Below are 26,782 nucleotides of genomic sequence, written 5' to 3' on the forward strand. Positions count from 1 at the left end.
CCTACCCACAACCCACTCCCTCTCCGACACCTACCTACCTACCACAACCCACCTCCCTCTCCTACACCTACCACCTACCCACAACCCAGCCCCTCTCCTACACACCTACCGACCCACAACCCCTCCCCTCTCCTACACCCTACCTACCCACAACCCAGCTCCCTCTCCTACACCACCTACCTACCCACAACCCACCTCCCTCTGCTAACACCTACCCACACCCACCTCCCTCGCCTATACCTACCTACCCACAACCCACTCCCTCTCCTACACCTACCTACCCACAACCCAGCTCCCTCTCCTACACCACCTACCCACAACCCAGCCTCTCCTACACCTACCTACCCACACCCACCCCCTCCCTACACCTACCTACCCACAACCCACCTCCCTCTCCTACACCTACCTACCCACAACCCACCTCCCCCGACATCTACCTACCCACAACCCACCCCCCTCTGCTACATCACCTACCCACAACCCACCTCCCTCTCCACTACCTACCCACAACCCACCTCCCTCTCCTACACCCCACCTACCCACAACCCACCTCCCTCTCCTACACCTACCTACCCACAACCCACCCCCTCCTCTCCTCACCTACCTACCCACAACCCCCTCCCTCCCTACACCTACCTACCCACAACCCACCCCCTCTGCTACATCTACCTCCCACAACCCACCTCCCTCTGCTACCTACCTACCCACACCCACCTCCCTCTACACACCTACCTACCCACACCCACCTCCCTCTCCTACACCTACCTACCTACCCACAACCCAGCTCCCTCTCCTACACCTACCTACCCCACAACCCACCTCCCCTCCTACACCTACCTACCTACCCACCCCAGCTCCCTCTCCCACCTACCTACCCACAACCCACTTCCTCTCCTCACCTACCTACCCACAACCCACCTCCCTCTGCTACTCTACCTACCCACAACCCACCTCCCTCTGCTACATCTACCTACCCACAACCCACCTCCCTCTGCTACACCTACCTACCCACAACCCACCTCCCTCTCCGACACCTACCTACCTACCCACAACCAGCGCCCTCTCCTACACACCTACCTACCCACAACCCAGCTCCTCTCCACACCTACCTACCCCAACCCACCTCCTCTCCTACACCACCCTACCCACAACCCAGCTTCCTCTCCTACACCTACCTACCCACAACCCACCTCCCTCTGCTACACCTACCTACCCACACCCACCTCCCTCTCCTACACCTACCTACCTACCCACAACCCAGCTCCCTCTCCTACACCTACCTACCCACAACCCCACCTCCCTCTCCTACACCTACCTACCCACAACCCACCTCCCTCCCTACACCTACCTACCTACCCACAACCCACCTCCCTCGCCTACACCCCTACCTACCCACAACCCCCCTCCTCTCCTACCTACCTACCCACAACCCACCTCCCTCTGCTACCCTACCTACCTACCCACAACCCACCTCCCTCTGCTACATCTACCTACTCTATGTCTCAATTTTTCTGCCAGTGGGTGTTTTACTGAATTGGATTTGACCACATGTTCTGTTATGGGGCAAATGGACCAAGAGCATTGATTTGCCTCAGCAACCTAGTAGGTATTTTAGCAGGTGCCCTAGCCACTCCACCCATTTACCTCAATTTAGATTACTTTTTAGGATTTGTGGGGAGCCTTGGGAGATTTGGGGGAGACTTGGGAAACTTAGTGTTGTGTGTTGTGTGGTGTGTGTGTGTGTGTGCGTGCGTGCGTGCGTGGCGTGCGTGCGTGCGTGCGTGACATTGTAATGCAGTCTGTTTACATAATTGCACAGACTACCACTCTACACTGCCACTCTACCGAGTTCATTCAAATCAGTTTCTAATCACATGATCCATACATATATCAATTTGGTTTTGTATCAGTGAGAAGGGAGAGGGGGACAGTGACCGACAGACACTGAGAGGGAACAGAAAGACAAAAATGTGAGGAAAGGATAGTGAGAGGGAAAGGGCAAAGATAGTCAGAAATGTTTGGGAGACACAGCAAGAGACGCTACAGTGATAGAGTGGAGGAGGAGGAGGACGAGGCTAGCTTCTGAATGGCATGACAATCTAATGTCACCCTGAAAAACATCCCTTTGGCTTTCAACCACTCCGACACTATAGAATACAATACAAATAGGTGCCTTATTCAGGCCTCAAAAGGACAGAGGCAATCCTCCCAGCCTGGCTGTTAATGGAGGGCAGATCCCTCATTTACCAGCCTTTTGACAAAATTAAGAGGAAGGGAAATTATAACATCTTTGAATCAGAATCCTAAAATATCCCTCTAGGATAATAGGCCCATGGTTAAGACTGACACCCTCCCTCCCCTCTCTCCTTCGGCCCCTCCCTCCCTCCCTACTCCCTCCTCCCCCGCCTCTCCCCCCCGCTTCCCCTCCCCCCCCCTTCCTGCTCCCTCCTCTCCCCCTCACATCCCTCCCTGCCCCCCCGCCCTCCCTTTCCTTCTGTCACCTCCCCTTCCCTCCCTCTGTCGCCCCCCCCCCCCCCTCCCTCCCTCCCTCCCTCTGCCTCCCTCCCTCCGTCTGCCTCCCTCCGTCCGCCTCCCTCCCTCCGTCTGCCCCTCCCTCCCCCATCCCCCCCTCCCTCTGCCCCCCCGCCCCTCCCTCCCTTTCTGACCCTCCCTCCCTCCCTCCCTTACTCTGCCCCCCGCCCTCCCTCCTTCTGTCCCTCCCTCCCTCCCACCCTCCCTCCCTCCCTCCCTCCCTCCCTCCCTCACTGCAGCACAGAGACAGTGGGAACAGTTTCTTATGACAGTATTTCTAAGCTTGATTCATTGTCTCTTTAATAAACAGTGAAATGGAGACCCAAATGAACCAATCAGTTAACTAAATGACACAGAATGTATATGAAGCCAGAGAGAACAGAATGCATTCTGTCTCAACACTGCTTTATATCCTACTGAGCCGCGCAGGGCTGTAAATGTAAACTGCTTACAATCACGCAGTCGAGGAAACATTTACCCTCAGATTAAATTAAAATGCTGACTTTTCATGGTGTGACTGCCACACCGTGTTAAAATGAATGGTGTTCGTTTTGCTCACCTAGTCCCCCCGCAACGATGACCCTTCCTCCCAGACAGCCGGCTGCGAAATCTGCTCTCTTATCCCTCATCCTGGAGGCTCGGGTTGGTTTGATCCAGATACCTGAGGCACAGGGGTCAGGGGGTAAAGGTCAGAGAGCATACAGCTTGTCTTACATACTGTAAGACAAACATCACAATCCCTGTTCTAGCATTATTAATTGCATCAAATACAAGACAATATACTCCAAACTGTAGGCCTGTTTACTGCATGGAGAAAACAGCAGCTTAGAGTTGTAGGTATGACACTCTACAGACTCTATCTCTCTCTCTCTCTCTCTCTCTCTCTCTCTCTCTCTCCCTCTCTCTCTCCCTCTCTCTCTCCCCGCTCTCTCTCTCTCTCTCTCTCTCTCCCTCTCTCTCTCCTCCATGCTATTTCTCATGCTTTACCCCCTTTCAATCTCTCCCTCCTCCATCCTCTCTTTCTCAATCCCTCCATTTCTAACACTAACCAATTTCATTTCTCTCTCTCTCTCTCTCTCTCTCTCTCTCTCTCTCTCTCTCTCTCTCTCTCTCTCTCACTCTCTCTCTCTCTCTGTCTCCCTCTGTCTCCCTCTCTCTCTTCTTTCCTCCAAGCCATTTCTCATGCTTTACCCCTTTTCAATCTCTCCCTCCTCCTTCATCCTCTCTCTTTCTCTCTCTCTCTCAATCCCTCTATTTCTAGCACTCCCCAAGTTCAGTTGATTTCACCCTCTCTCTCTCTCTCTCTCTCTCTCTCTCTCTCTCTCTCTCCCTCAGGTAAATTGATGGAGACTGACCATGCAGTATATAAGAAGGCTGCCTGTGCTCAGCTTCACAGAGCTCTATGAATCACAAAGCACAATGAGGCCGTCCCAGGTGCACTCTTCTCTGGCTGCTTTGTCTGTGTGGCGAGATGTCTGCCCTACGGCACATTACATTTTCTACATTTGAGACAGCGTGCCCACATCCCCACATAATCCTCTCTTTCTCTCCTCATGCACTGCAAAGTGTCTACTAAAAGCCTGACTTCAAGCGCCTCTTTTCCATGGAAACCGGGACAGAAAAAGAACAACCTGGTTGAAGCTTCGTTAATAAATGATATGAGGGTCTGTCCTACTCACCCCCTTCCCCTTCACTCCCCATTACTCACTGTAACCCTCTGGCCTTGTCCTCTGTTAAGCTCTCACCCCATACTGATCCTCTGTTAAACTCAAAAGATCAGAAATCATCTCAAAATGTGAACAGGTGTCAACATGAGCTGCTCACTGGAGGTCAGGTTTGGGGTCAATTTCATTTGAATTCCAATTCCACATTTTCTTTAAGAAAATTGGAATTTCAGTGTACTTCCTGAATTGTCTGGAATTGAAATGGAATTGATAGCAACCTTGCTGGGGATATATCTGACGCTGTATTGAAAGGTCATGTTACTGATCAGGGAGAGCAGCATCTTCCCAGGTCTGTCCAGTCCAGTCCCGTCTAGTCAGAGAAAGGACAGCACTGTTCGGGTAGAGGAGAGTCCATTTACCTCATCCGCTGGTTTGGAGTCACAGCAGCAAAGACTCGGACCTCAGATAACTCCTGAACATTCCCTAATAGCTCAGCAGCTCAAAGATGGAGCAAAAACCTACACCTCTCTATGTGACAAATCAACACCTCTGTATGTGAGAGATCAAAAACCAGGGGTAAAAATAAGCCGGCCGGTCCGGTACGGTGCCCCGGCAAAATAAATAGTGTGGGTATGCTGTACCAGTTAAACATGACATCACAATAATTAAAACTAAATGTCAAGAAAATGATGCAATGTGGTTGACGAGACCCACTGACATTTTCCCAAGACAGAGATGAGTGGCAGACAGTGAGACGCGAGCGGGCAGCAGTGGACTAATGACAATGGCCAAATGTCATTCCACTTTGTGGTGTTTTGTGTAACAGAGGTCTTTTGCCACTGTTAGGAGGCTGCCTTCAACCCCGTTGTTATGGCAACGCCTAAACACGTTCAGGAGTTAAATTTGCTTTAACAAGTCACATAATAAATGACATGGACTCACTGCAATACTAGTGTTTAACATGATTGTTGAATGACTTCCTCATCTCTGTACCCCACACGTACAATTATCTGTAAGGTCCCTCAGTCGAGCAGTGAATTTCAAACACAGATTCAACCACAAAGACCAATGCCTCACAAAGAAGGTCATCTATTGGTAGATGAGTAAAAATATATATATTTTTTAAAAAGCAGACATTGAATATTCATTTGAGCATGGTGAAGTTATTAATTACACTTTGGATGGTGTATCAATACACCCAATCAAATCAAATCACATTTGATTTGTCACATGCGCCGAATACAACAGGCGTAGACCTTACAGTGAAATGCTTACTTACAAGCACTTAACCAAAAATGCAGTTTTAAGGAAATACCCCCAAAAAGTAAGAGATAAAAATAACAAATAATTAAGAGCAGCAGTAAATAACAGTAGCGAGGCTATATACAGGGGTTACCGGTACAGAGCCAATGTGGAGGCTATATACAGGGGGTACCGGTACAGAGTCAATGTGGAGGCTATATACAGGGGGTACCGGTACAGAGTCAATGTGGAGGCTATATACAGGGGGGTACCGGTACAGAGTCAATGTGGAGGCTATATACAGGGGGTACCGGTACAGAGTCAATGTGGAGGCTATATACAGGGGGTACCGGTACAGAGTCAGTGTGGAGGCTATATACAGGGGGGTGCCGGTACAGAGTCAATGTGGAGGCTATATACAGGGGTACCGGTACAGAGTCAATGTGGAGGCTATATACAGGGGTTACCGGTACAGAGTCAATGTGGAGGCTATATACAGGGGGGTACCGGTACAGAGGTCAATGTGGAGGCTATATACAGGGGGTACCGGTACAGAGTCAATGTGGAGGCTATATACAGGGGGGTACCGGTACAGAGTCAATGTGGAGGCTATATACAGGGGGTACCGGTACAGAGTCAATGTGGAGGCTATATACAGGGGGTACCGGTACAGAGTCAATGTGGAGGCTATATACAGGGGGTACCTGAACGCTGAACTGTTGTCAATGAACAGCATTCTCACATAGGTGTTCCTTTTGTCAAGGCGGAAAAGGCAGTGTGGAGTGCAATTGAGATTGTGTCATTTGCTGATCTGTTGGGGCGGTTTGCGATTTGGAGTGGGTCTAGGGTTTCCGGGAGGATGGTGTTGATGTGAGCCATAACCAGCCTTTCAAAGCAATTCATGGCTACAGACATCAGTGCTATTGGGCGGTAGTCATTTAGGCAGGTTACCTTGGCATTCTTGGGCACAGGGTCTATGGTGGTCTGCTTAAAACATGTAGACATTACAGACTCGGTCAGGGAGAGGTTGAAAATGTCAGTGAAGACACTTGCACATTGGTCCACGCATGCCCTGAGTACACATCATGGTTATCCGTCTGGCCCTGAGGCCTTGTGAATGTTGACCTTTTTAAAAGGTCTTACTCACATCGGCTACAGAGAGCATGATCATACATTCGTCCAGAAACAGCTGGTGCTCTCATGTATGCTTCAGTGTTGCATGCCTCGAAGCAAGCATAAAAGGCATTTAACCCGTCTGGTAGGCTCGTGTCACTGGGCAGCTCACGGCTAGTTTTCCTTTTGCAGTCCGCAATAGTTTGCAAGCTCTGCCACATCCGACGAGCGTCAGAGCCAGTGTAGTAGGATTCAATTTTAGTCCTGTTTTGACACTTTGCCTGAGGGCATAGCAGGATTTCTTATAAGTGTCCGGATTAGTGACCAGCTGTTTGAAAGCAGCAGTTCTAGTCTTTAGCTCTGTGCGGATGTTGCCTGTAATCCATGGGTTCTGGTTGGGATATGTACGTACGGTCACTGTGGGGACGACGTCATCGATGCACTTATTGATGAAGCCGGTGACTGAGGTGGTATACTCCTCAATGCCATCGAATGAATCTGAGAACATATTCCAGTCTGTGCTAGCAAAACATTCCTGTAGCTTAGCATCCGCGTCATTTAACCACTTCCGTATTGAGCGAGTCACTGGTACAACCTTCTTTAGTTTTTCCTTGTAAGGAGGAATCAGGAGGATAGAGATATGGTCAGATTTGCCAAATGGAGTAAAGGTGGTGTAGAGTTTTTTTTCCCTCTGGTTGCACATGTGACATGCTGGTAGAAATTAAGGAAAACAGGTTTGCCTGCATTAAAGTTCCCTGGACACGTAGGAGCGTCGCTTCTGGATGAGCATTTTCTTGTTTGCTTATACAGCTCGTTGAGTGCGGTCTTAGTGCCAGCATCGGTTTGTGGTGGTAAATAGAAATCTACAAAAAATATAGATGAAAACTCTCTTGGTAGATAGTGTGGTCTACAGCTTATCATGAGGTACAAAACCTTGAGACTTCCTTAATATTAGAGATTGCGCACCAGCTGTTATTGACAAATAGACACAGACCACCACCCCTCATCTTACCAGAGATAGCTGTTCTGTCTTGCCAACTGTATATTATTCATGTTGTCGTTCAGCCACAACTCGATGAAACATAAGATCTTACAGTTTTTTATGTCCCGTTGGTAGGACAGTCTTGAACGGGCTCATCCAGTTTATTCTCCAGTGATTGCATGTTGACCAATAGGATGAATGGTGGAGGCAGGTTACCCACTCGCCGACGAATTCTCACAAGGCACCCGGATCTACGCCCCCTCTATCTCTGTCTCCTCTTCATGCAAATGACGGGGATTTGGGCCTGGTCCGGGAGCAACAGTGAGGGAAAAAAGAATTTGATCCCCTGCTGATTTTGTACGTTTGCCCACTGACAAAGAAATGATCAGTCTATAATTTTAATAGTAGATTTATTTGAACAGTGAACAACAAAAAATCCAGAAAAACGCATGTCAAAAATGTTATAAATTGATTTGCATTTTAATGAGAGAAATAAGTATTATGTACATAATAATATTACATAATATATATTACAAACAATGCAAAATAGCACAATTGGTTAGGAGCCCGTAAAACGGCAGCCATTGCTGTTTGGAGGAGATACTGAGGTACGGGAGTTAGGAGGGTAGGAATAAGGGACGAGGGTAGAAAACAAGAGACAGAGAACAGAACGCGTTGAGAAGAGGGGAATGGAGAAGGATGAATATTGAGAGAGGGAGAGATTGTTGTGTGAACCACACGCTCGCTCGCTCGCACCCACCAACCCAAAAAGCTTTACAGGGTTATTGAAGAGGACACACAGAGCAATTTCTGCCCCAGAGGGGGGAGAAACGGCGAGGCTCACTAACGGATAAGCTTATTGGAACAGATAGGCTTTTCAACACAAGGCAAATGGAGGAAAGATATAGATGTAAAAATTGAGAGATGGAAATAAAGTTAAGCAGTTTAGCATAAATTCACAATTTTACTTTTCCATTCTTCCCCTGCAATCTGCAGATACTGTATATTGGCTGACATTGCCATGGCTGTTTATTCTAGAACTCAGTGTTTTTGTGCTCAGGGCTCTCTTAAAAGAGGCTTATATCTCTGCGTACAGCTCTGATCTATAGCATGATAGCTGCAGCACAGAGGCTGGCCAAGGACAGACAGACTGGAACTATCTTCCAGCGGACTGTCTTCTGTTTAAAGGTTAGTCACACAGTGATGGTTTGAGGTTCTCATTCAATCAGTCACAGGCAGCTTGTTGGTTTGCCAAGCGTTAGCTCTGTCACTATAGCTTTGTTTCTGGTTTGTTTTTGCCTTCATACATACATACATACAGTGCCGTGAAAAACAATTTGCCCTCTTTCTGATTTTCTCTATTGTTGCATATTTTTTATACTGAATATTTTCAGATCTTCAATCAAAATATAATATTAGATAAATGGAACCTGAGTTTACAAAAAAAAATGGATACTTATTTTATTAATTTAATTAACTAAGTTATGCAACACTCAATTCCCCTGTGTGAAAAAAAGGAATCCCCCCCCTGACACTCAATAACTGGTTGTTCCACCTTTAGCTGCAATGACTCCAACCAAACACTTCCTGTAGATGTTGATCAGCCTCTCATGTCTCTGTGGAGGAATCTTGGCCCACTCTTGCATGTAGAACTGCTTTAACTCAACATTAGGTGTTGTATAACTTTGTTTATGAAATAAAGAAAATACGTATGTAATTGTTGTGTTATTTGTTCACTCAGGTTCCCTTTATCTAATATTACGTTTTGGTTGAAGATCTGATCATCAAAAATATGCAAAAGTAGAGAAAATGAGAAAGGAGGCAAATAATTATACGGACGGACGGACGCACACAGACACACAAAGACACACAGAGACACACACAGAGACACACGCATGGACGGACGGACGGACGTAAGCACACAGACACACAAAGACACACAGAGACATACACAGAGACACACGCACACACAGAGAGAGAGAGAGACACACACAGACATGGTTCAATAGGATCCACGCCTTTTTCACCGGCTGCAGGTCCAACAGCAGAGAGACTGACAGGCTGTATAATCTTTATGATACACACTGCCAGCCAGGCTCCAAGTGTAATACTCAACAGTACTCACGCACGCACGTACACACACAGACACACTTTGTGCTGACTGACAGGGGGCCAGGCAGAGAACAGTGCCCCAGCTGGAGTAGAGAAGCTGTGTGTTTATTTAAAGCCCAGAATCAATCCTACCTCTCTTTCACACACTGCCTCTTCTGACTCCAATCACCTCGCTTAATAACCCACAGGCTACCTATCTCTCCCACCCACCCACCCACCCACCCACCAGAGGACCCCCCCACCACACACTGACCTCTCCCACCCACCCACCCATCGGAGGACCCCACCCCACACTGCCAGAATGTTGGTAATATCTAGTGGCCCTTTTGGGTATTTCAGATTATCAAGTGTCTAATTATCTCCGGCCCGCTTTCTGGCCTTTTCAGGTGTAAAATATATTCAATAATTAAATAAAATGATTTAAAATGAAAAAAGCTGTAAAACATTACCCTAAATAGAAACCATCAACTTAGTGAATACCATTGGTGTTTAATATGAGGTTTTCAGCATTAAATATATTTTATATACTTTATCATGCACTTTAGTTCGTTTACTACGTCAATATGTGTTTGTTGTCAATGTTTTGGTGTAAAACTGATGGCAGTTGTGAAAAAAGTCAATAGTTGGAAGAGTTGCAGAGTTAATTGAAAATAATGCCATTGTTGATTAGATGCTTCTCCCCCCATTAATTAGGCTATTTTCTCTTGAACCATATGCTCTATCCACTAGAAACTCATGAACAATATTGACACAGTTCTACAAAAAATAATCATACTACATATAAATATATTTAAAAGTCAAGTAAAATGATTAAAGTTACCATATATTGCCTAGCTCTGATTCACTCAGTCTCTGGAGGAGCAGAACGTGCTGTCAGAGGAACCATGGGAATAATGATCCCTAACATGTAGGAGATGAAGCCCATTACTGTCAAGACCAGAACGCTACTGTTCTGACATACAAGTGGACGATACAGTATGAAGGTTAACGCTGGTCTCATTTGTGTTATCCATTCTCTATATGGCGTGCCCTATCTGCTGAGTGACAGGTCTGCTATTATTATCCTACTGTGTGTGTCTGTGTAGTTACATTTTTACATTTTAGTCATTTAGCAGACGCTCTTATCCAGAGCGACTTACAGTAGTGAATGCATACATTTCATACAATTTCATACATTTTTTTTTCTGTGCTGGCCCCCCGTGGGAATCGAACCCACAACCCTGGCGTTGCAAACACCATGCTCTACCAACTGAGCTACAGGGAAGGCGTTCTAGTTGATATGTGTGTAGGTGTGTGTCTAGTAGATGTGTGTGTAGGTGTGTGTGTAGTAGATGTGTGTGTAGGTGTGTGTGTGTGTAGTAGATGTGTGTGTAGGTGTGTGTGTGTGTTTAGTAGATGTGTGTGTGTAGGTGTGTGTGTGTTAAGTTGATGTGTGTGTAGACGTGTGTGTTTAGTTGATGTGTGTGTAGGTGTGTGTGTTTAGTTGATGTGTGTGTAGGTGTGTGTGTGTTTAGTAGATATGTGTGTAGGCGTGTGTGTTTAGTTGATGTGTGTGTAGGTGTGTGTGTTTAGTTGATGTGTGTGTAGGTGTGTGTGTGTTTAGTAGATATGTGTGTAGGCGTGTGTGTTGTGTGTGTGTGTTTAGTAGATGTGTGCGCTTAGTAGATGTGTGTATGTTTAGTAGATGTGTGTGTGTGTTTAGTAGATGTGTGTGCAGGTGTGTGTGTGTGTAGTTGATGTGTGTGTGTAGGTGTGTTTAGTTGATGTGTGTGTGTAGGTGTGTTTAGTCAATGTGTGTGTAGGTGTGTGTGTTAGTTGATGTGTGTGTAGGTGTGTGTGTGTAGTTGATGTGTGTGTAGGTGTGTGTCTGTAGTTGCTGTGTGTGTGTAGGTGTGTGTAGTTAATGTGTGTGTAGATGTGTGTGTTGTTGTGTGTGTGTAGATGTGTGTGTTGTTGTGTGTGTCTGTGTTGTCCCTCTCATGCAGTGAGAGATTCGGTGGAAGTAGGACAAGGTCCTAGACCGTTCTACTTTTCATTATAGCTAAATCCTGTGGATGACACAGGGGAAATCACCCTCATCCTTCAGGCTCTCCTGCCACTTTACACAGCTTATCACAACTCAGAGAGAGAGGGGTGGACAGACAGACAGACAGACAGACAGACAGACAGACAGACAGACAGACAGACAGACAGACAGACAGACAGGCAGGCAGGCAGACAGACAGACAGACAGGCAGGCAGGCAGACAGACAGACAGACAGACAGACAGACAGACAGACAGACAGACAGACAGACAGACAGACAGACAGACAGGCGAGGCGAGGCGAGGCGAGGCGAGAGGGAAAATAAAGAGAAAGAGGATTGGTTAACATAAGAAGAGGAGGAGATGGAAGAGTGGCATCAGCGGTAAGAGAGATGATGAGAGCGGGGCGATGTGTTAAAACATTTTGAGGGTTTTTTAGGGCATCACAAGACACAACCATAACTCGCTCGTACAAGACAGAGTGTGTGTCAGTGTGTGCCTGAAGTATTTGCCCCCTTTCATCTGTACCAAGAAAACACAAATATGAACAGCACTATCACACAGATATTGTTGTAGAGCAAAGCTGAAGCAGAATAAATAAATAAAGCTGAAGCATAAAATCCTAATAAACAGCGGTCACAACAAATAGCTTCATTTCCATAATAGTTATTGCCTGTATTAGACTTGATCATGTCCACTGGTAGTCTGGTCCAAGCGACAAGACTACCAGTGGACATGATCAAGTCTAATACAGGCAATAACTATTATGGAAATGAAACCTGGAGTTTAAATGTTGCAGTGCTCTACTACCGCATTCTCAGAAAAAAAGGTGCTATCTAAACCAAAATGAGTTCTTCAGCTGTCCCCATATGAGAACCCTTTGAAGAAGGAAGTTTTTTAGCAGAAAATGTTATCCATGCTTTTGTCACTTAAAGATTAGACTACTACAATGATCTACTTTCCGGCTACCCGGATAATGCACTACATAAACTTCAGTTAATGCTAAACATGGCTGCTAGTGCTTTCTATTTCTACATTTCTGTGTTCTATGTTTGTGCTTTTCTAATAACTGTTTTCTGTGTTCATGCAAGTGACTGATTGAACAAACCCTCACTATCAGTATCTGCAATTTGGCAGTATGCCCAGATTGTATGCCCATCATCAACTGCTTACGGTAACTTTAGAGGCAGAGAAACCTTATTTTTTTCATTTTTTTTATTGATCTTTTTCTCCCCAATTTTGTGATTACGATCTTGTCTCACTGCTGCAACTCCTCAATGGGCTCGGGAGAGGCGAAGGTCAAGTCATGCGTCCTCCAACACATGACCAACCAAACCACACTTCTTAACACCCGCTCGCTTAACCCGGAAGTCAGCTGCACCAATGTGTCGGAGGAAACACCGTTCAACTGACAACAGAAGTCAGCCAGCAGGCGGCCGGCCAACCACAAGGAGTCACTAGAGCGCAATGAGGCAAGTAAAGTTCCACCGGCCAAACCCATACATTATCGCGCTCTTTTAACCTCCTAAGATGGACAAGACAGGGAGATCCTCTGTCAACCTTAATCTTCATTTTAAGTATGAACTGTTAGCTGAATACAAGGTATACAGATCGATCAGGAAGAACACAAATTAGCAATGTATGTAGGTCATGTGATTCTGTACTTAACAAACATGCTTCAGTCAGTTCCAGCCAATACGGATGAAATAAATTAATAAAATATCGTATCTGGGTACAGACTAAATACAGGGAAATCAGAAGCAATGACTGTAGGTCAACAAATATCCCAAGACATCAAAACTAAGTTTAAACTTAAATGGAATCAAAATAAACTGAAATACTTAGGGATTACCATCCCCCATGATCTGACAAAACTAGATCAGTATAACTTTGGAACACTGGAAAACAAACTTAAACAGGACCTACAAAAATAGACATTACTACCTTTAACAATAAGAGGAAGAATTGAAACTATTAACATGAATGTTCTCTACCAATAACTACTACTCCAAACACTTTAAAACAGTGGGGAAAACTCTTGAGTAAATTCATCTGGGGAGGAAGAAAAGCCTGTCTCAAACTTAAAACAATAAAACAACGTAAACAAGCAGTGGGACTAGAGCTAGTTATATATAGACACCCAACTAAAATCCCTTATTGTATGGATGGCAACAACAGCTAAATGGAGATAGATGGAAATCCAACAAATGGAGAAGTATATTTATGAAGACTATCAATAAACACACTTGGAAGATAGAAAATACCTATATAAATAACACCATAATGGTCTGGACAAAGATCACCAAAATAAAAATAAAAGGCATTCAAACAGACCTGATTAACCTGCGAGAAATTGTAATGGACGGTGACTTTAAGCCAAGTATGATTTGTGATACATTTAAATGACGGGCTGAAAAAAGACGGAGCAGCTATCATCAGATGTTCACAGACAAGGGGATAGATACATTTGAGAATCTATTAAAAAGGACAACCTCCAGAACTCTCAGTTCTACAATTACTTACAAGTAAGACGTTATCTTACTAAAGCAGTGGGACCTAATAAAATGTTTATTGATTTACATCCTTTAATTACATATATAGCAAAGACATATAACAAGGTAAATGCCACATACATATGATTATAGAAGAAGAAAGGAAGATGAGAATATTATAGTGGTAACGAATTGGGAAGATGAGCTGCAAATAGCAATAACCCAAGAGGATTGGGAGGACATACCAAGAAACACATCCAAGACAACCAACTCTCTACTCTGGAGGGAATACTCTTGGAAAATTCAGTCAAGATTTTTCATAAGTCCTATAATACAATCAAAGTGCAACCGTAACATCACACCAAGCTGCTGGGTAACTGTGGGGAGAGCAGGGCTAACCACATCCACATCTATAGTCCTGCCCAGTCCTCAATCATTTCTGGAACAAAGTATACAAAATATTGGATGATACGTTTGACCGCTCACTGTCTCCAGAACACATACTAAATCCAGAACACATACTAAATCCAGAACACATACTAAATCCAGAACACATACTCTTGGGGAGAACCGCTCATTCACAGGTCCTCCAATCCGATCGGTACCACTTCAGAATTCTGAGAATAACAGCTCTTAAACAGATTACTATAAACTAGCTTGATTTCCTGGCATCACAAATAAGCAACAGGAAAGAAACAATCACTGAAATGTATAGTCTTGGAAATTATAACTCATAGAATAAGAAACCAAAATAACTATTTGAGATACGATGGGAAAAAGTTACAAAAAAAAGGACTATATATTCTGAAATATTTATAGGCCCCAACAGGAGATAGCATTTACATGTTTAAAATGGAGCGGTGTGGGTGGATGTGTGTGTGTGTCGGTGAATGTGTGTGTGCCGGAGTGAATGTGTACATGCACAGTTGGAAATTTGCAGACACCTTAGCCAAATACATTTAAACTCAGTTTTTCACAATTCCTGACATTTAATCCTAGTAAACATTCCCTGTCTTAGGTCAGTTAGGATCCCCACTTTATTTTAAGAATGTGAAATGTCAGAATAATAGCAGAGAGAATGATTTATTTCAGCTTTTATTTCTTTCATCACATTCCCAGTGGGTCAGAAGTTTACATACATTCAATTAGTATTTGGTAGCACTGTCTTTAAATTGTTTAACTTGGGTCAAACGTTTCGGGTAGCCTTCCACAAGCTTCCCACAATAAGTTGGGTGAATTTTGGCAAATTTCTCCTTACAGAGCTGGTGTAACTGAGTCAGGTTTGTAGGCCGCTTTGCTCGCACACGCTTTTTCAGTTCTGCCCACAACTTTTCTATAGGATTGAGGTCAGGGCTTTTGATGGCCACTCCAAAACCTTAACTTTGTTGTCCTTAAGCCATTTTGCCAGAACTTTGGAAGTATGTTTGGGGTCATTGTCCATTTGGAAAACCCATTTGCGACCAAGCTTTAACTTCCTGACTGATGTCTTGAGATGTTGCTTCAATATATCCACATAATTTCCCTCCTCATGATGCCATCTATTTTGTGAAGTGCACCAGTCCCTCCTGCAGCAAAGCACCCCCACAACATGATGCTGCCACTCCCGCGCTTCACGTTTGGGATGGTGTTCTTCGGCTTGCAAGACTCCCCCTTTTCCCTCCAAACATAACGATGGTCATTATGGCTAAACAGTTCTATTTTTGTTTCATCAGACCAAAGGACATTTCTCCAGAAAGTACAATCTTTGTCCCCATGTGCAGTTGCAAACCGTAGTCTGGCTTTTTTATGGTGGTTTTGGAGCAGAGGCTTCTTCCTTGCTGAGCGGCCTTTCAGGTTATGTCGATGTAGGACTCGTTTTACTGTGGATATAGATACTTTTGTACCTGTTTCCTCCAGCATCTTCACAAGGTCCTTTGCTATGGTTCTGGGATTGATTTGCACTTTTTGCACCAAAGTACGTTAATCTCTAGGAGACAGTCTCCTTCCTGAGCGGTATGATGGCTGCGTGGTCCCGTGGTGTTTATACATGCGTACTATTGTTTGTACAGATGAACGTGGTACCTTCAGGCATTTGGAAATTGCTCCCAAGGATGAACCAGACTTGTGGAGGTCTCCAATGTTTTTTCTTAGGTCTTGGCTGATTTCTTTTGATTTTCCCATGATGTCAAGCAAAGAGGCACTGAGTTTGAAGGTAGGCCTTGAAATACATCCACAGGTACACCTCCAATTGACTCAAATTATGTCAGTTAGCCTATCAGAAGCTTCTAAAGCCATAACATAATTTTCTGGAATTTTCCCAGCTGTTTAAAGGCACAGTCAATTTAGTTGGGGTCCTGGTATCTCTATCTGCATTAGTTAGTTATATATCATACCAGGACCCCAACACCACACATGATATATAACTAACTAATGCAGATAGAGATACCAGGACCCCAACTTCTGACCCACTGGAATTGTGATACAGTAAATTATAAGTGAAATAATCTGTCTGTAAACAATTGTTGGGAAAATTACTTTTGTCATGCACAAAGTAGATGTCCTAACCGACTTGCCAAAACTATAGTTTGTTAGCAAGAAATTTGTGGAGTGGTTGAAAAACAAGTTTTAATGACTCCAACCTAAGTGTATGTAAACTTCCGACTTCAACTGTATGTGAGTTTAAGAGTGAACGTTTGTGTATACATGAGTGGGTGCGTGTCTGCGTGTGTGTTTGAGAAAAATAGTAGGTTACTGTGTGTGAGTGTGTGTGCATGTGTGTGTCATGCACGTAAAGACGGTGAAAACGCAATGCAGATAGAGATACCAGGACCCCAACACCACACATGATATATAACTAACTAATGCAGATAGGGATACCAGGACCCCAACACCACACATGATATATAACTAACTAATGCAGATAGGGATACCAGGACCCCAACACCACACATGATATATAACTAACTAATGCAGATAGGGATACCAGGACCCCAACACCACACATGATATATAACTAACTAATGCAGATAGGGATACCAGGACCCCAACACCACACATGATATATAACTAACTAATGCAGATAGGGATACCAGGACCCCAACACCACACATGATATATAACTAACTAATGCAGATAGAGATACCAGGACCCCAACACCACACATGATATATAACTAACTAATGCAGATAGGGATACCAGGACCCCAACATCACACATGAGGTATAACTAACTAAAAACACACTGCCCAAGCCAACGCCAAACCAAGGATACCTTGTTTTTGCTTAATTTGTTATTTTGATTTGTATTTTTTTCAGGTTGGTGGTGTGTGGGGGGTATGGGCTGGCCTCAGCCTCCACCCCCATCCCTGGCCTACAGTAAAGTTCCTATTCATTACCCTGGCTCTCCCTGAGAGGCCCAGAGGAGATGCATAGCCTACAGTATACTGCATGTTCATTACCCTGGCTCTCCCTGATTGGCCCAGAAGAGATGCATAGCCTACAGTATACTGCATGTTCATTACCCTGGCTCTCCCTGAGAGGCCCAGAGGAGATGCATAGCCTACAGTATACTGCATGTTCATTAGCCTGTCTCTTCCTGAAAGGCCCAGAGGAGATGCATAGCCTACAGTATACTGCATGTTCATTACCCTGGCTCTCCCTGAGAGGCCCAGAGGAGATGCATAGTCTACAGTATACTGCATGTTCATTACCCTGGCTCTCCCTGAGAGGCCCAGAGGATCCTCATCCACTGATTCTATAGAAGAAAACAAAAACAAATATAGAGTTTAATATGAGAGAAAGACTTCGAGAGGTGACCTGTCATTAGGACAATTGCTTTTACTCCAATAAGGTAATTTGGATGGAAGGAATTGTATTTCAAGAGGATGTGTGTGCTAAAGAAACAATGTTATTAGTGGAGCTCTGTAAGCTGGAGGATGTTCCCAGACTGCTACAACCTCTAAGACCTTCTCTGGCTTGGCCAGATCCACCACTTCTCTACAGACCAAGAGAGGAGATGTTGAAGGCACCTAGGAGTGACTGGTCTGGTCTGGTTGGAACCAAAAATTGTTATTTCCAGAATGTTCTCCTATGGGGACAATTGAAGAACCCTTTATGGTTCCAGGTAGCAACTTATTTTCTAAGAGTGTACAGTCAAACCTGTTCTCTAAGCCAGCACTCATAGAGAAAACTAAATGAGACAAGGCCAGCCAGAAGCCGCTGTTGACTCATCTCAGCTGCTGTGGGCTGCTCCTAGAATATAGGATGCATATCTAGCGACAGTAATTCAGACTGCTGTATTCTGCCAACCTCACTGTAGGGAGCCCTTGGGTTGAGTTGTACTGAACATGATTTCTGTTTTTAGTCCAATCTTCAAGTGTCATCATACAGTTCAGTTCATTACTGTGTAATTGTGACAGACCGGCTCGATTTGGTATTATGTAGCAAAATTTGAAGTTGTGTTTTTTTTTTTTTACATTGAATAAAAGTAGAGACTCATAGCTAGAAAATGGTATATCATACACTCCAGTTGAGGAACAATGGGAAAGTCATTCTGCTTTGAAAGTTGTAAACCCACTTATGAAAAAAATTTCCCTTGAATGTTGTCGTACACCTATTGGAGAGCTCTTCTTTGTCTACACCCATTCAGAATAGTTCACACCCTCTTACGCCTTAGCCCCAGCCATCTCTTTAAGGATTCACATGAGGCCATGTGCTAAACAGAGTGAGTACGTTAGTGCACTAAACAACCAAAGACTTCAAGACTAAAAGCTGGTGTATACTACATCTATCGACACGTCTGTATATAAACTCACAACAATATAATTATTTACAAGTTATTAATGGTGAGCTAATTACAGAATATAGCTTAATATAACAAAATAAAATCAGGACATTCTATCTGAGAATGTTAGAACTTGGACACTGTCTCGTTGGCCTAACGTTACATCCTAATTTTACTTTGGTGCAGGTCATGTTGTTCTTCACATTTCCCTCTCTGGTAAACACATACTATATCAAATAAAATCAAAGTTTATTTGTTACATGCACAAGATACAGAAGGTGTAAACTGTACCGTGACATGGTTACTTGCTTGTTGGAGTCCTTTTTTTAGACATGTAGGTAGCTGGCTAGCTAAACAATTAAGCATAATGCCCTGCATGAATCTGTTGGTAGCTAAAGCTAATGAACTAGCTAGGTTCAATGTTAGCTAGCAAGCTAACATTAGGCTATAAATAGCAATGTAAATAGCTCTGAGATACAAATAATACTACTACACAGATCATACACGTAACGTTACTGTAGCTAGCCAGCCAGAATGCTAACGTCATGCTTTAAATTGCAATGAAAACTTTCTGACAAAATTAGAAACGTATAATATGTGACTTGTTTCAGGAAAATAGGCGTATGTTGCCTGTCACTACTTCACAGGAGAGCCATTTGAACGTACATTTATTTATTTATCAAAATGTGTTTTCTCTCCATCTCCTTAACTATCATACTCTGCTTCCACCACGCATTCCACTGATTTCAAAACTCGGCCTCCAGAAAGTGGAGAGCAACACTTCTACTACATGATATCATTCTAAAAAAAGCAGCGTTAGAAAGGATTACCTACACATACTGAGCAGCTCATGTTATAGACAGAAGCATGCTACATGGCAGACCAATCCGAACTTATCTCTCGGCATGTCCAGCCCAGCCATTAACTCAGCCAATAATGGCTAGTGGGAAGGTTCCTTTCATTTTCCATGGCTAAATTAACTAGGCTCGTAATTTAACAATTTTATTCATAGTTACAGATAGCATACAAGTTTGTTATTAAGGCCCATGAAAGTTCATATGTTACAGAAGGCATTTCTGCCCAAAAACATATTTTGATAGAAAAAAAACAGTTTACGTTCAAATGCCTCTCCTGTAGAGACGTGTGACATACTCCTAGTTTCCTGAAACGAGTCAGAATTGTCCTTTAGTATTATCTGTGAATAAGCATCAAGTTGTGAAACCACATCAGTAGTAACAGATGGAAGGGAGAAGAGAGAGGCTAAGATTTGAGAATGAGGTTTTGCCTACATGTTCTTTGCAGGCCTTTAAACACAGCAGTTGAGAAAGAATGAAGGGTGTACGTTTGTACTTAGAAAGTCCCGGGTGACATGATGCTATATTCTGTTGGAAGGTCAAAGCAGCTCCTCTTCAACATTTTGAGGGGTGTGTTTGATTGACAGGCCGTCTCTAGGAAGCGGCTCATTCTGAGGGTGGGGTTAGCGCATCATGCACCACCAAATAAAATACAATTTCATTTGTCACATTCGCCGAATACAACAGGTGTAGACCTTACAGTGAAATGCTTACTTACAAGCCCTTGTCGTGTCTTTGGCTATGCCGGATTAAGTGATATGACATGCTATCCTATAAAATTCTTTCTCTGTAATTAATATCACCTGATTAGCTAATCATGTAAATGTAATTAACTAGAAAGTCGGGACACCACGGAAGAATGTTTATAGAGCCGTTATCTTCCGAATAAACTCTTAAAGATGTAATATTTTACATCGATAGCCGTCATCTTAATCGTCACCTTATTTCAGTCTCATATGAAGGTTGTAAATGATTGGTTATCTTCACGAACCCTGGCTAACAAGTTGAATCAGCAATACAAAATTGGGTTTAATTATTTATTTACCAAATACCTAAACTAATCACACAGAATTACATATACACAGAATACAAATTATGCCATACAGAAAACGTCCCAGGTGGACAGAACCTGTATGATGGCTTGTTAAACCAAGAGAGGGGGTTGGGCTTGAATGAAAGAGCGGGAAGACTGAGGAACACAGAAGCAGCTTTGCTATGCCATCGTAAATACATTATCGTATGCATTCTAAATTACCGCCCATTTGGAAAAGGAAAATGCAATAAATATTTACTCTGAGCTGCGCTTCGGTAGGTTGGTCGTAGATGCTGGCGGTGTTGGCCAACAGAGATCTTCCAGTCCTCGGAAGAATATCAATGGTGGTAAATTGGATACGTTGTAGTATCTTCGTCGTGTTAGACTGGATCCGTCGTCCGTCCTTTCCTAGTCCACGTCTACAGCGGCCGCTGCTAACTCAACGGCTAGGAAGTATCACTTCTGTAGTGAATAAGTTCAAAGTTCATACCATTCACAACCAAAGCTCACGCCGAGGTTGGCTTAGTTCTGTACTTGACCTGTGTGTCCTTTTAACGCAGAGGCTGCAGACCTCACGTACCGGAACCCTGGTTACATTGTGTCATTGTCTTATATAGTGGCGAGGTGAGAAGGGTGTGTTTCATCGTTTATAACCCCTGTCTCTTCACAGGGGCGGGCCACTGATTAAGCAGGGCACTTTCCTTATGAAAACCCAATTCTCTCATTTGGAAGCTAAAATTACATTTAATCTTCTAACAAACAGTTTCAATATCAAACACTTAAATTGCACAACAATTCCATGTGAATCTGATAACTAGAATGTGTGGACTTTCCCAGGTACAGTTTATGTCGTCCTGTCATCAGTCATAATGTCTCAGATGACAACCGAACTGACATCCATACTCATTACGTTCCAACGCATATTTCCAACTGGTTCTATTACCGAAATGTGGTTCCTTTTCCCCCCACTTGTTTGATGTTCCCAGACTCTCTATATTTAACAAAGGCTATTCAACAGTCCTTCAGTAGGGTCAGAGAGAGAAGGGAAGGGAGAAAGGTATTTATGGGGGGGTCATAAACCTTACCCACAGGCCAACGTCATGACACCCTTAACCAACAATGCAGTTTTAAGAAAAACAAGTATTAAGTAAAAAATAGATAAGTAAAAAATAAGAAATAAAAGTAACAAATAATGAAATAGCAGCAGTAAAAGAACAGTAGTGAGGCTATATACAGGGGATACCGGTACAGAGTCAATCAATGTGCAGGGGCACTGGTTAGTTGAGGTAAATGAGGTAATATGTACATGTAGGTAGAGTTAAAGTGACTATGCATAGATAATAAACAGAGAGTAGCAGCAGTGTAAAAAGAGGGGGAGCAATGCAAATAGTCTGGGTAGCCATTTGATTAGCTGTTCAGGAGCCTTATGGATTGGGGGTAGAAGCTGTTAAGAAGCCTTTTGGACCTAGACTTGGCGCTCCAATACCGCTTCCCGTGTGGTAGCAGAGAGAACAGTCTATGACTAGGGTGGCTGGAGTTTTTTACAATTTTTAGGGCCTTCCTCTGACACCGCCTGGTATAGAGGTCCTGGATGTACTGGGCCATTCGCACTACCCTCTGTAGTGCCTTGCGGTCGGAAGCCGAGCAGTTGCCATACCAGGCAGTGATGCAACCAGTCAGGATGCTCTCGATGGTGCAGCTGTAGAACTTTTTGAGTATCTGAGGACCCATGCCACATCTTTTCAGTCTCCTGAGGGGAATAGGCTTTGTCATTCCCTCTTTACGACTGTCTTGGTGTGTTTGGACCATTTTATTTTTTAATCTTTATTTAACCAGGAAAATCCCATTGAGACCCAGTCTCTTTTTCAAGGGAGACCTGGCCAAGAAGGCAGCAACAATCAATACATTACATAATTAAAACACAACAATACAATACAACAACATGATCCAGTCTTGCCTAAAACTGTGAATGTTCTTGGGACTTTAAGTAGCAACCACCTAGCAGACCGGGTATGGTAACATAACAACCAGCTAGCAGACCGGGTATGGTAACATAACAACCACCAAGCAGACCGGGTATGGTAACATAACAACCACCTAGCAGACCAGGTATGGTAACATAACAACCAGCTAGCAGACCGGGTATGGTAACATAACAACCACCAAGCAGACCGGGTATGGTAACATAACAACCACCTAGCAGACCAGGTATGGTAACATAACAACCAGCTAGCAGACCGGGTATGGTAACATAACAACCACCTAGCAGACCAGGTATGGTAACATAACAACCACCTAGCAGACCGGGTATGGTAACATAACAACCACCTAGCAGACCGGGTATGGTAACATAACAACCACCTAGCAGACCAGGTATGGTAACATAACAACCACCTAGCAGACCAGGTATGGTAACATAACAACCACCTAGCAGACCGGGTATGGTAACATAACAACCACCTAGCAGACCAGGTATGGTAACATAACAACCACCTAGCAGACCAGGTATGGTAACATAACAACCAGCTAGCAGACCGGGTATGGTAACATAACAACCACCTAGCAGAACGGGTATGGTAACATAACAACCACCTAGCAGACCAGGTATGGTAACATAACAACCACCTAGCAGACCAGGTATGGTAACATAACAACCACCTAGCAGACCAGGTATGGTAACATAACAACCACCTAGCAGACCGGGTATGGTAACATAACAACCACCTAGCAGACCGGGTATGGTAACATAACAACCACCTAGCAGACCGGGTATGGTAACATAACAACCACCTAGCAGACCAGGTATGGTAACATAACAACCACCTAGCAGACCAGGTATGGTAACATAACAACCACCTAGCAGACCAGGTATGGTAACATAACCACCTAGCAGACCAGGTATGGTAACATAACAACCACCTAGCAGACCAGGTATGGTAACATAACAACCACCTAGCAGACCGGGTATGGTAACATAACAACCACCTAGCAGACCAGGTATGGTAACATAACAACCACCTAGCAGACCAGGTATGGTAACATAACAACCACCTAGCAGACCAGGTATGGTAACATAACAACCACCTAGCAGACCAGGTATGGTAACATAACAACCACCTAGCAGACCAGGTATGGTAACATAACAACCACCTAGCAGACCAGGTATGGTAACTGCTGGTTGTGAAGGAAACCAGACTACAGAGTTAAAGAGGGAGTTTACCCAAAAGGGTTTTGTAGATGAACACATACAAATGTATCTTTCTGCACATATAAAGTGAGGTCCAGCCAACCATTAGGGTACAAGGTGCAATGGTGGGTGAGTGACTTGGCATTTGTAATAAAGCGCAAGGATGCATGATAAACAGAGTCCAGTCTCTGTAAGACAGAGGAGTTTGCATGATAAACAGAGTCCAGTCTCTGTAAGACAGAGGAGGCTGCATGATATACAGAGTCCAGTCTCTGTAAGACAGAGGAGGATGCATGATAAACAGAGTCCAGTCTCTGTAAGACAGAGGAGGCTGTATGATAAACAGAGTCCAGTCTCTGTAAGACAGAGGAGGCTGCATGATAAACAGAGTCCAGTCTCTGTAAGACAGAGGAGGCTGCATGATAAACAGAGTCCAGTCTCTGGTAGACAGAGGAGGCTGCATGATAAACAGAGTCCAGTCTCTGTAAGACAGAGGAGGCTGCATGCATATACAACAAGTCACCATAATCAATTACAGAGAGAAAAGTGGCCTGAACAAGCGTCTTTCTAGCCATAAGTGGGAAGCCGTATTACGGAAATAAAAACCCAATTTCAATTTAAGCCTTGTCACAAGATTATCCACATGAACTTTAAAGGACAACTTGTCATCCAACCAAATACCTACTTTTTCAATGGATAAGCTGCCAGATGTGACAATGCTAACGTTCTCTGGCAGAGTTCTAGCTCTGGTAAAGGTCATGAATTTAGTTTTTTGTACATTCAAGACCAGTTTGAGACCATAAAGGGAGGCCTGCAGCGACTGAAAAGCAGTCTGGAGCTCTTCAACAGCCTGAACCAGAGAAGGAGCACATGAATATATGACTGTATCATCTGCATATAGATGTAATTTTGCTGGTTGCATCCCATTTCCCAAATCAGTGATAAAAAATTGAGAACAACACAGGAGCTAAAATGGAACCCTGGGGCACACCTCTATTAATCTCAAGAAAGCTAGACTTGTGATTGTCAGAAAGATAGTTCCTAAACCAATTTACTGTCCTTTCACTGAGAACAATGTTACTGAGTCTAGCTAGCAACAATTCATGGTCAACTGAATCAAAGGCCTTTGATAAATCCACAAACAGAGCAGCACAATGTTACTTTTTATTAAGTGCATTAATGATGTCGTTTGCCACTGCCGTAGCTGCAGTTGTGGTCCTGTGCCCTAATCTAAAGCCAGACTGAACCCCGCTCAGTGTGTTCTTTTCAATTAAGACGTTTTTTAACTGTGAGTTCACTAGAGATTCAAAGACTTTGGCCAGGATAGGGAGTTTGGAGATAGGAGGATAGTTATTAGCATCTAAAGGATCTCCACCCTTTAGCAGTGGGAGGACATAAGCTGATTTCCAAATGCTGGGTATTGAATTGGTCAAGAGACTCAAGTTGAAAATGTGAGCCAGCTGCTATCTTTAAGAGGTAGGGGTCCAGGTTGTCTGGACCTGCAGACGTTTTAGTGTCTATTGCCTTTAGTGCTTTACAGACCTCAGTATAAGAAACAGGCTCAAAGTTATAATAGTTCACATGAGGGCCTATATCATAGTTGACTGTAACAGAGCTTACATTAGAGGCCTGGGCCCCACTATTATTAAAACTGAACCAGCAGATTTGAAGTGCTAAAAACCTATACAATATCGGCTTTATCCTTCACTTCATTAGAATCCATAAGTAAATGGTCAGGAAGGCCAGAGGAGACATTAGAACCTGACACTGATTTGATTAGCTTCCAGAACTTGGTAGGGTTGTTTAGGTTCTCTGTGACTGCATTTAAATAGTCATCTGATTTGGACTTCCTGATCAATCCTGTGCATTTGTTTCTTAGCGCTCTGAAGAAGGCCCAGTCAACAGGAACACTTGTATGTCTCGCTTGAGCCCAAGAGATATTTCTCTATCTAATTCATTCTACCAAGTTATCTGAAAACCATGGATTGTCCCTTCCACTGATTCTACATTTCTTCACAGGAGCATGCTTATCACAAATCGACCCAAATGTCATATAAAAATATTGGGAATCAGACTTACTCTGTCAATATTATGGTACAGATCATGTAAGAACACTTGCTCATCAAACTGTCTAAAATGTTTTTTTTTTTTTTTAAATATAACGGGGTTTGGCTTTGGTCCTTTTTGTATTTCTAACACAAGCAATTGCACAGTGATCACTGACATCATTACAGAATATCCCAGTCGATGTGTATTTGTGAGGGGTATTCGTTAGAATAATGTCCAATAGCGTTGATTTGTTAGGTGCTCTGGGATTCGGTCTAGTAGGCTCATTAATTAATTGAAGTCTGTTGAAGTCGGAAGTTTACATACACTTAGGTTGGAGTCATTAAAACTCATTTTTCAACCACTCCACAAATGTCTTGTTAACAAACTATAGTTTGGCAAGTCGGTTAGGACATCTACTTAGTGCATGACACAAGTAATATTTCCAACAATTGTTTACAGACAGATTATTTAACTGTATCACAATTCCAATGGGTCAAAAGTTTACATACACTAAGTTGGCTGTGCCTTTAAACAGCTTGGAAAATTCCAGAAAATGATGTAATGGCTTTAGAAGCTTCTGATAGGCTAATTGACATAATTTGAGTCAATTGGAGGTGTACCTGTGGATGTATTTCAATGCCTACCTTCAAACCCAGTGCCTCATTGCTTGACATCATGGGAAAATCAAAAGAAATCAGCCAAGACCTCAGATTTTTTTTTTTACTAAATGTCTGGTTC

At 43.6% G+C, this 26,782-nt stretch overlaps 1 protein-coding gene across 2 annotated transcripts in view; it reads right to left on the reverse strand.

The window, feature by feature from the left end:
• The window catches only part of LOC115168614 (kelch domain-containing protein 8B), a 147,526-nt gene that overhangs the window by 12,606 nt on the left and 108,138 nt on the right, over positions 1-26,782 (reverse strand). For both annotated transcript variants that reach the window (XR_003870710.1, XM_029724065.1), the window contains exon 4: positions 3,092-3,193. Coding sequence is in view for 1 of the 2 variants with exons in the window: in XM_029724065.1 (XP_029579925.1) it covers positions 3,092-3,193 (102 nt within the window). In the remaining variant the exon portion in view is untranslated. The remainder of the gene's footprint in view (positions 1-3,091; positions 3,194-26,782) is intronic.

The sequence above is a fragment of the Salmo trutta genome, chromosome 30 (genome assembly GCF_901001165.1).
Source record: "Salmo trutta chromosome 30, fSalTru1.1, whole genome shotgun sequence".
Taxonomy (NCBI): domain Eukaryota; kingdom Metazoa; phylum Chordata; class Actinopteri; order Salmoniformes; family Salmonidae; genus Salmo; species Salmo trutta.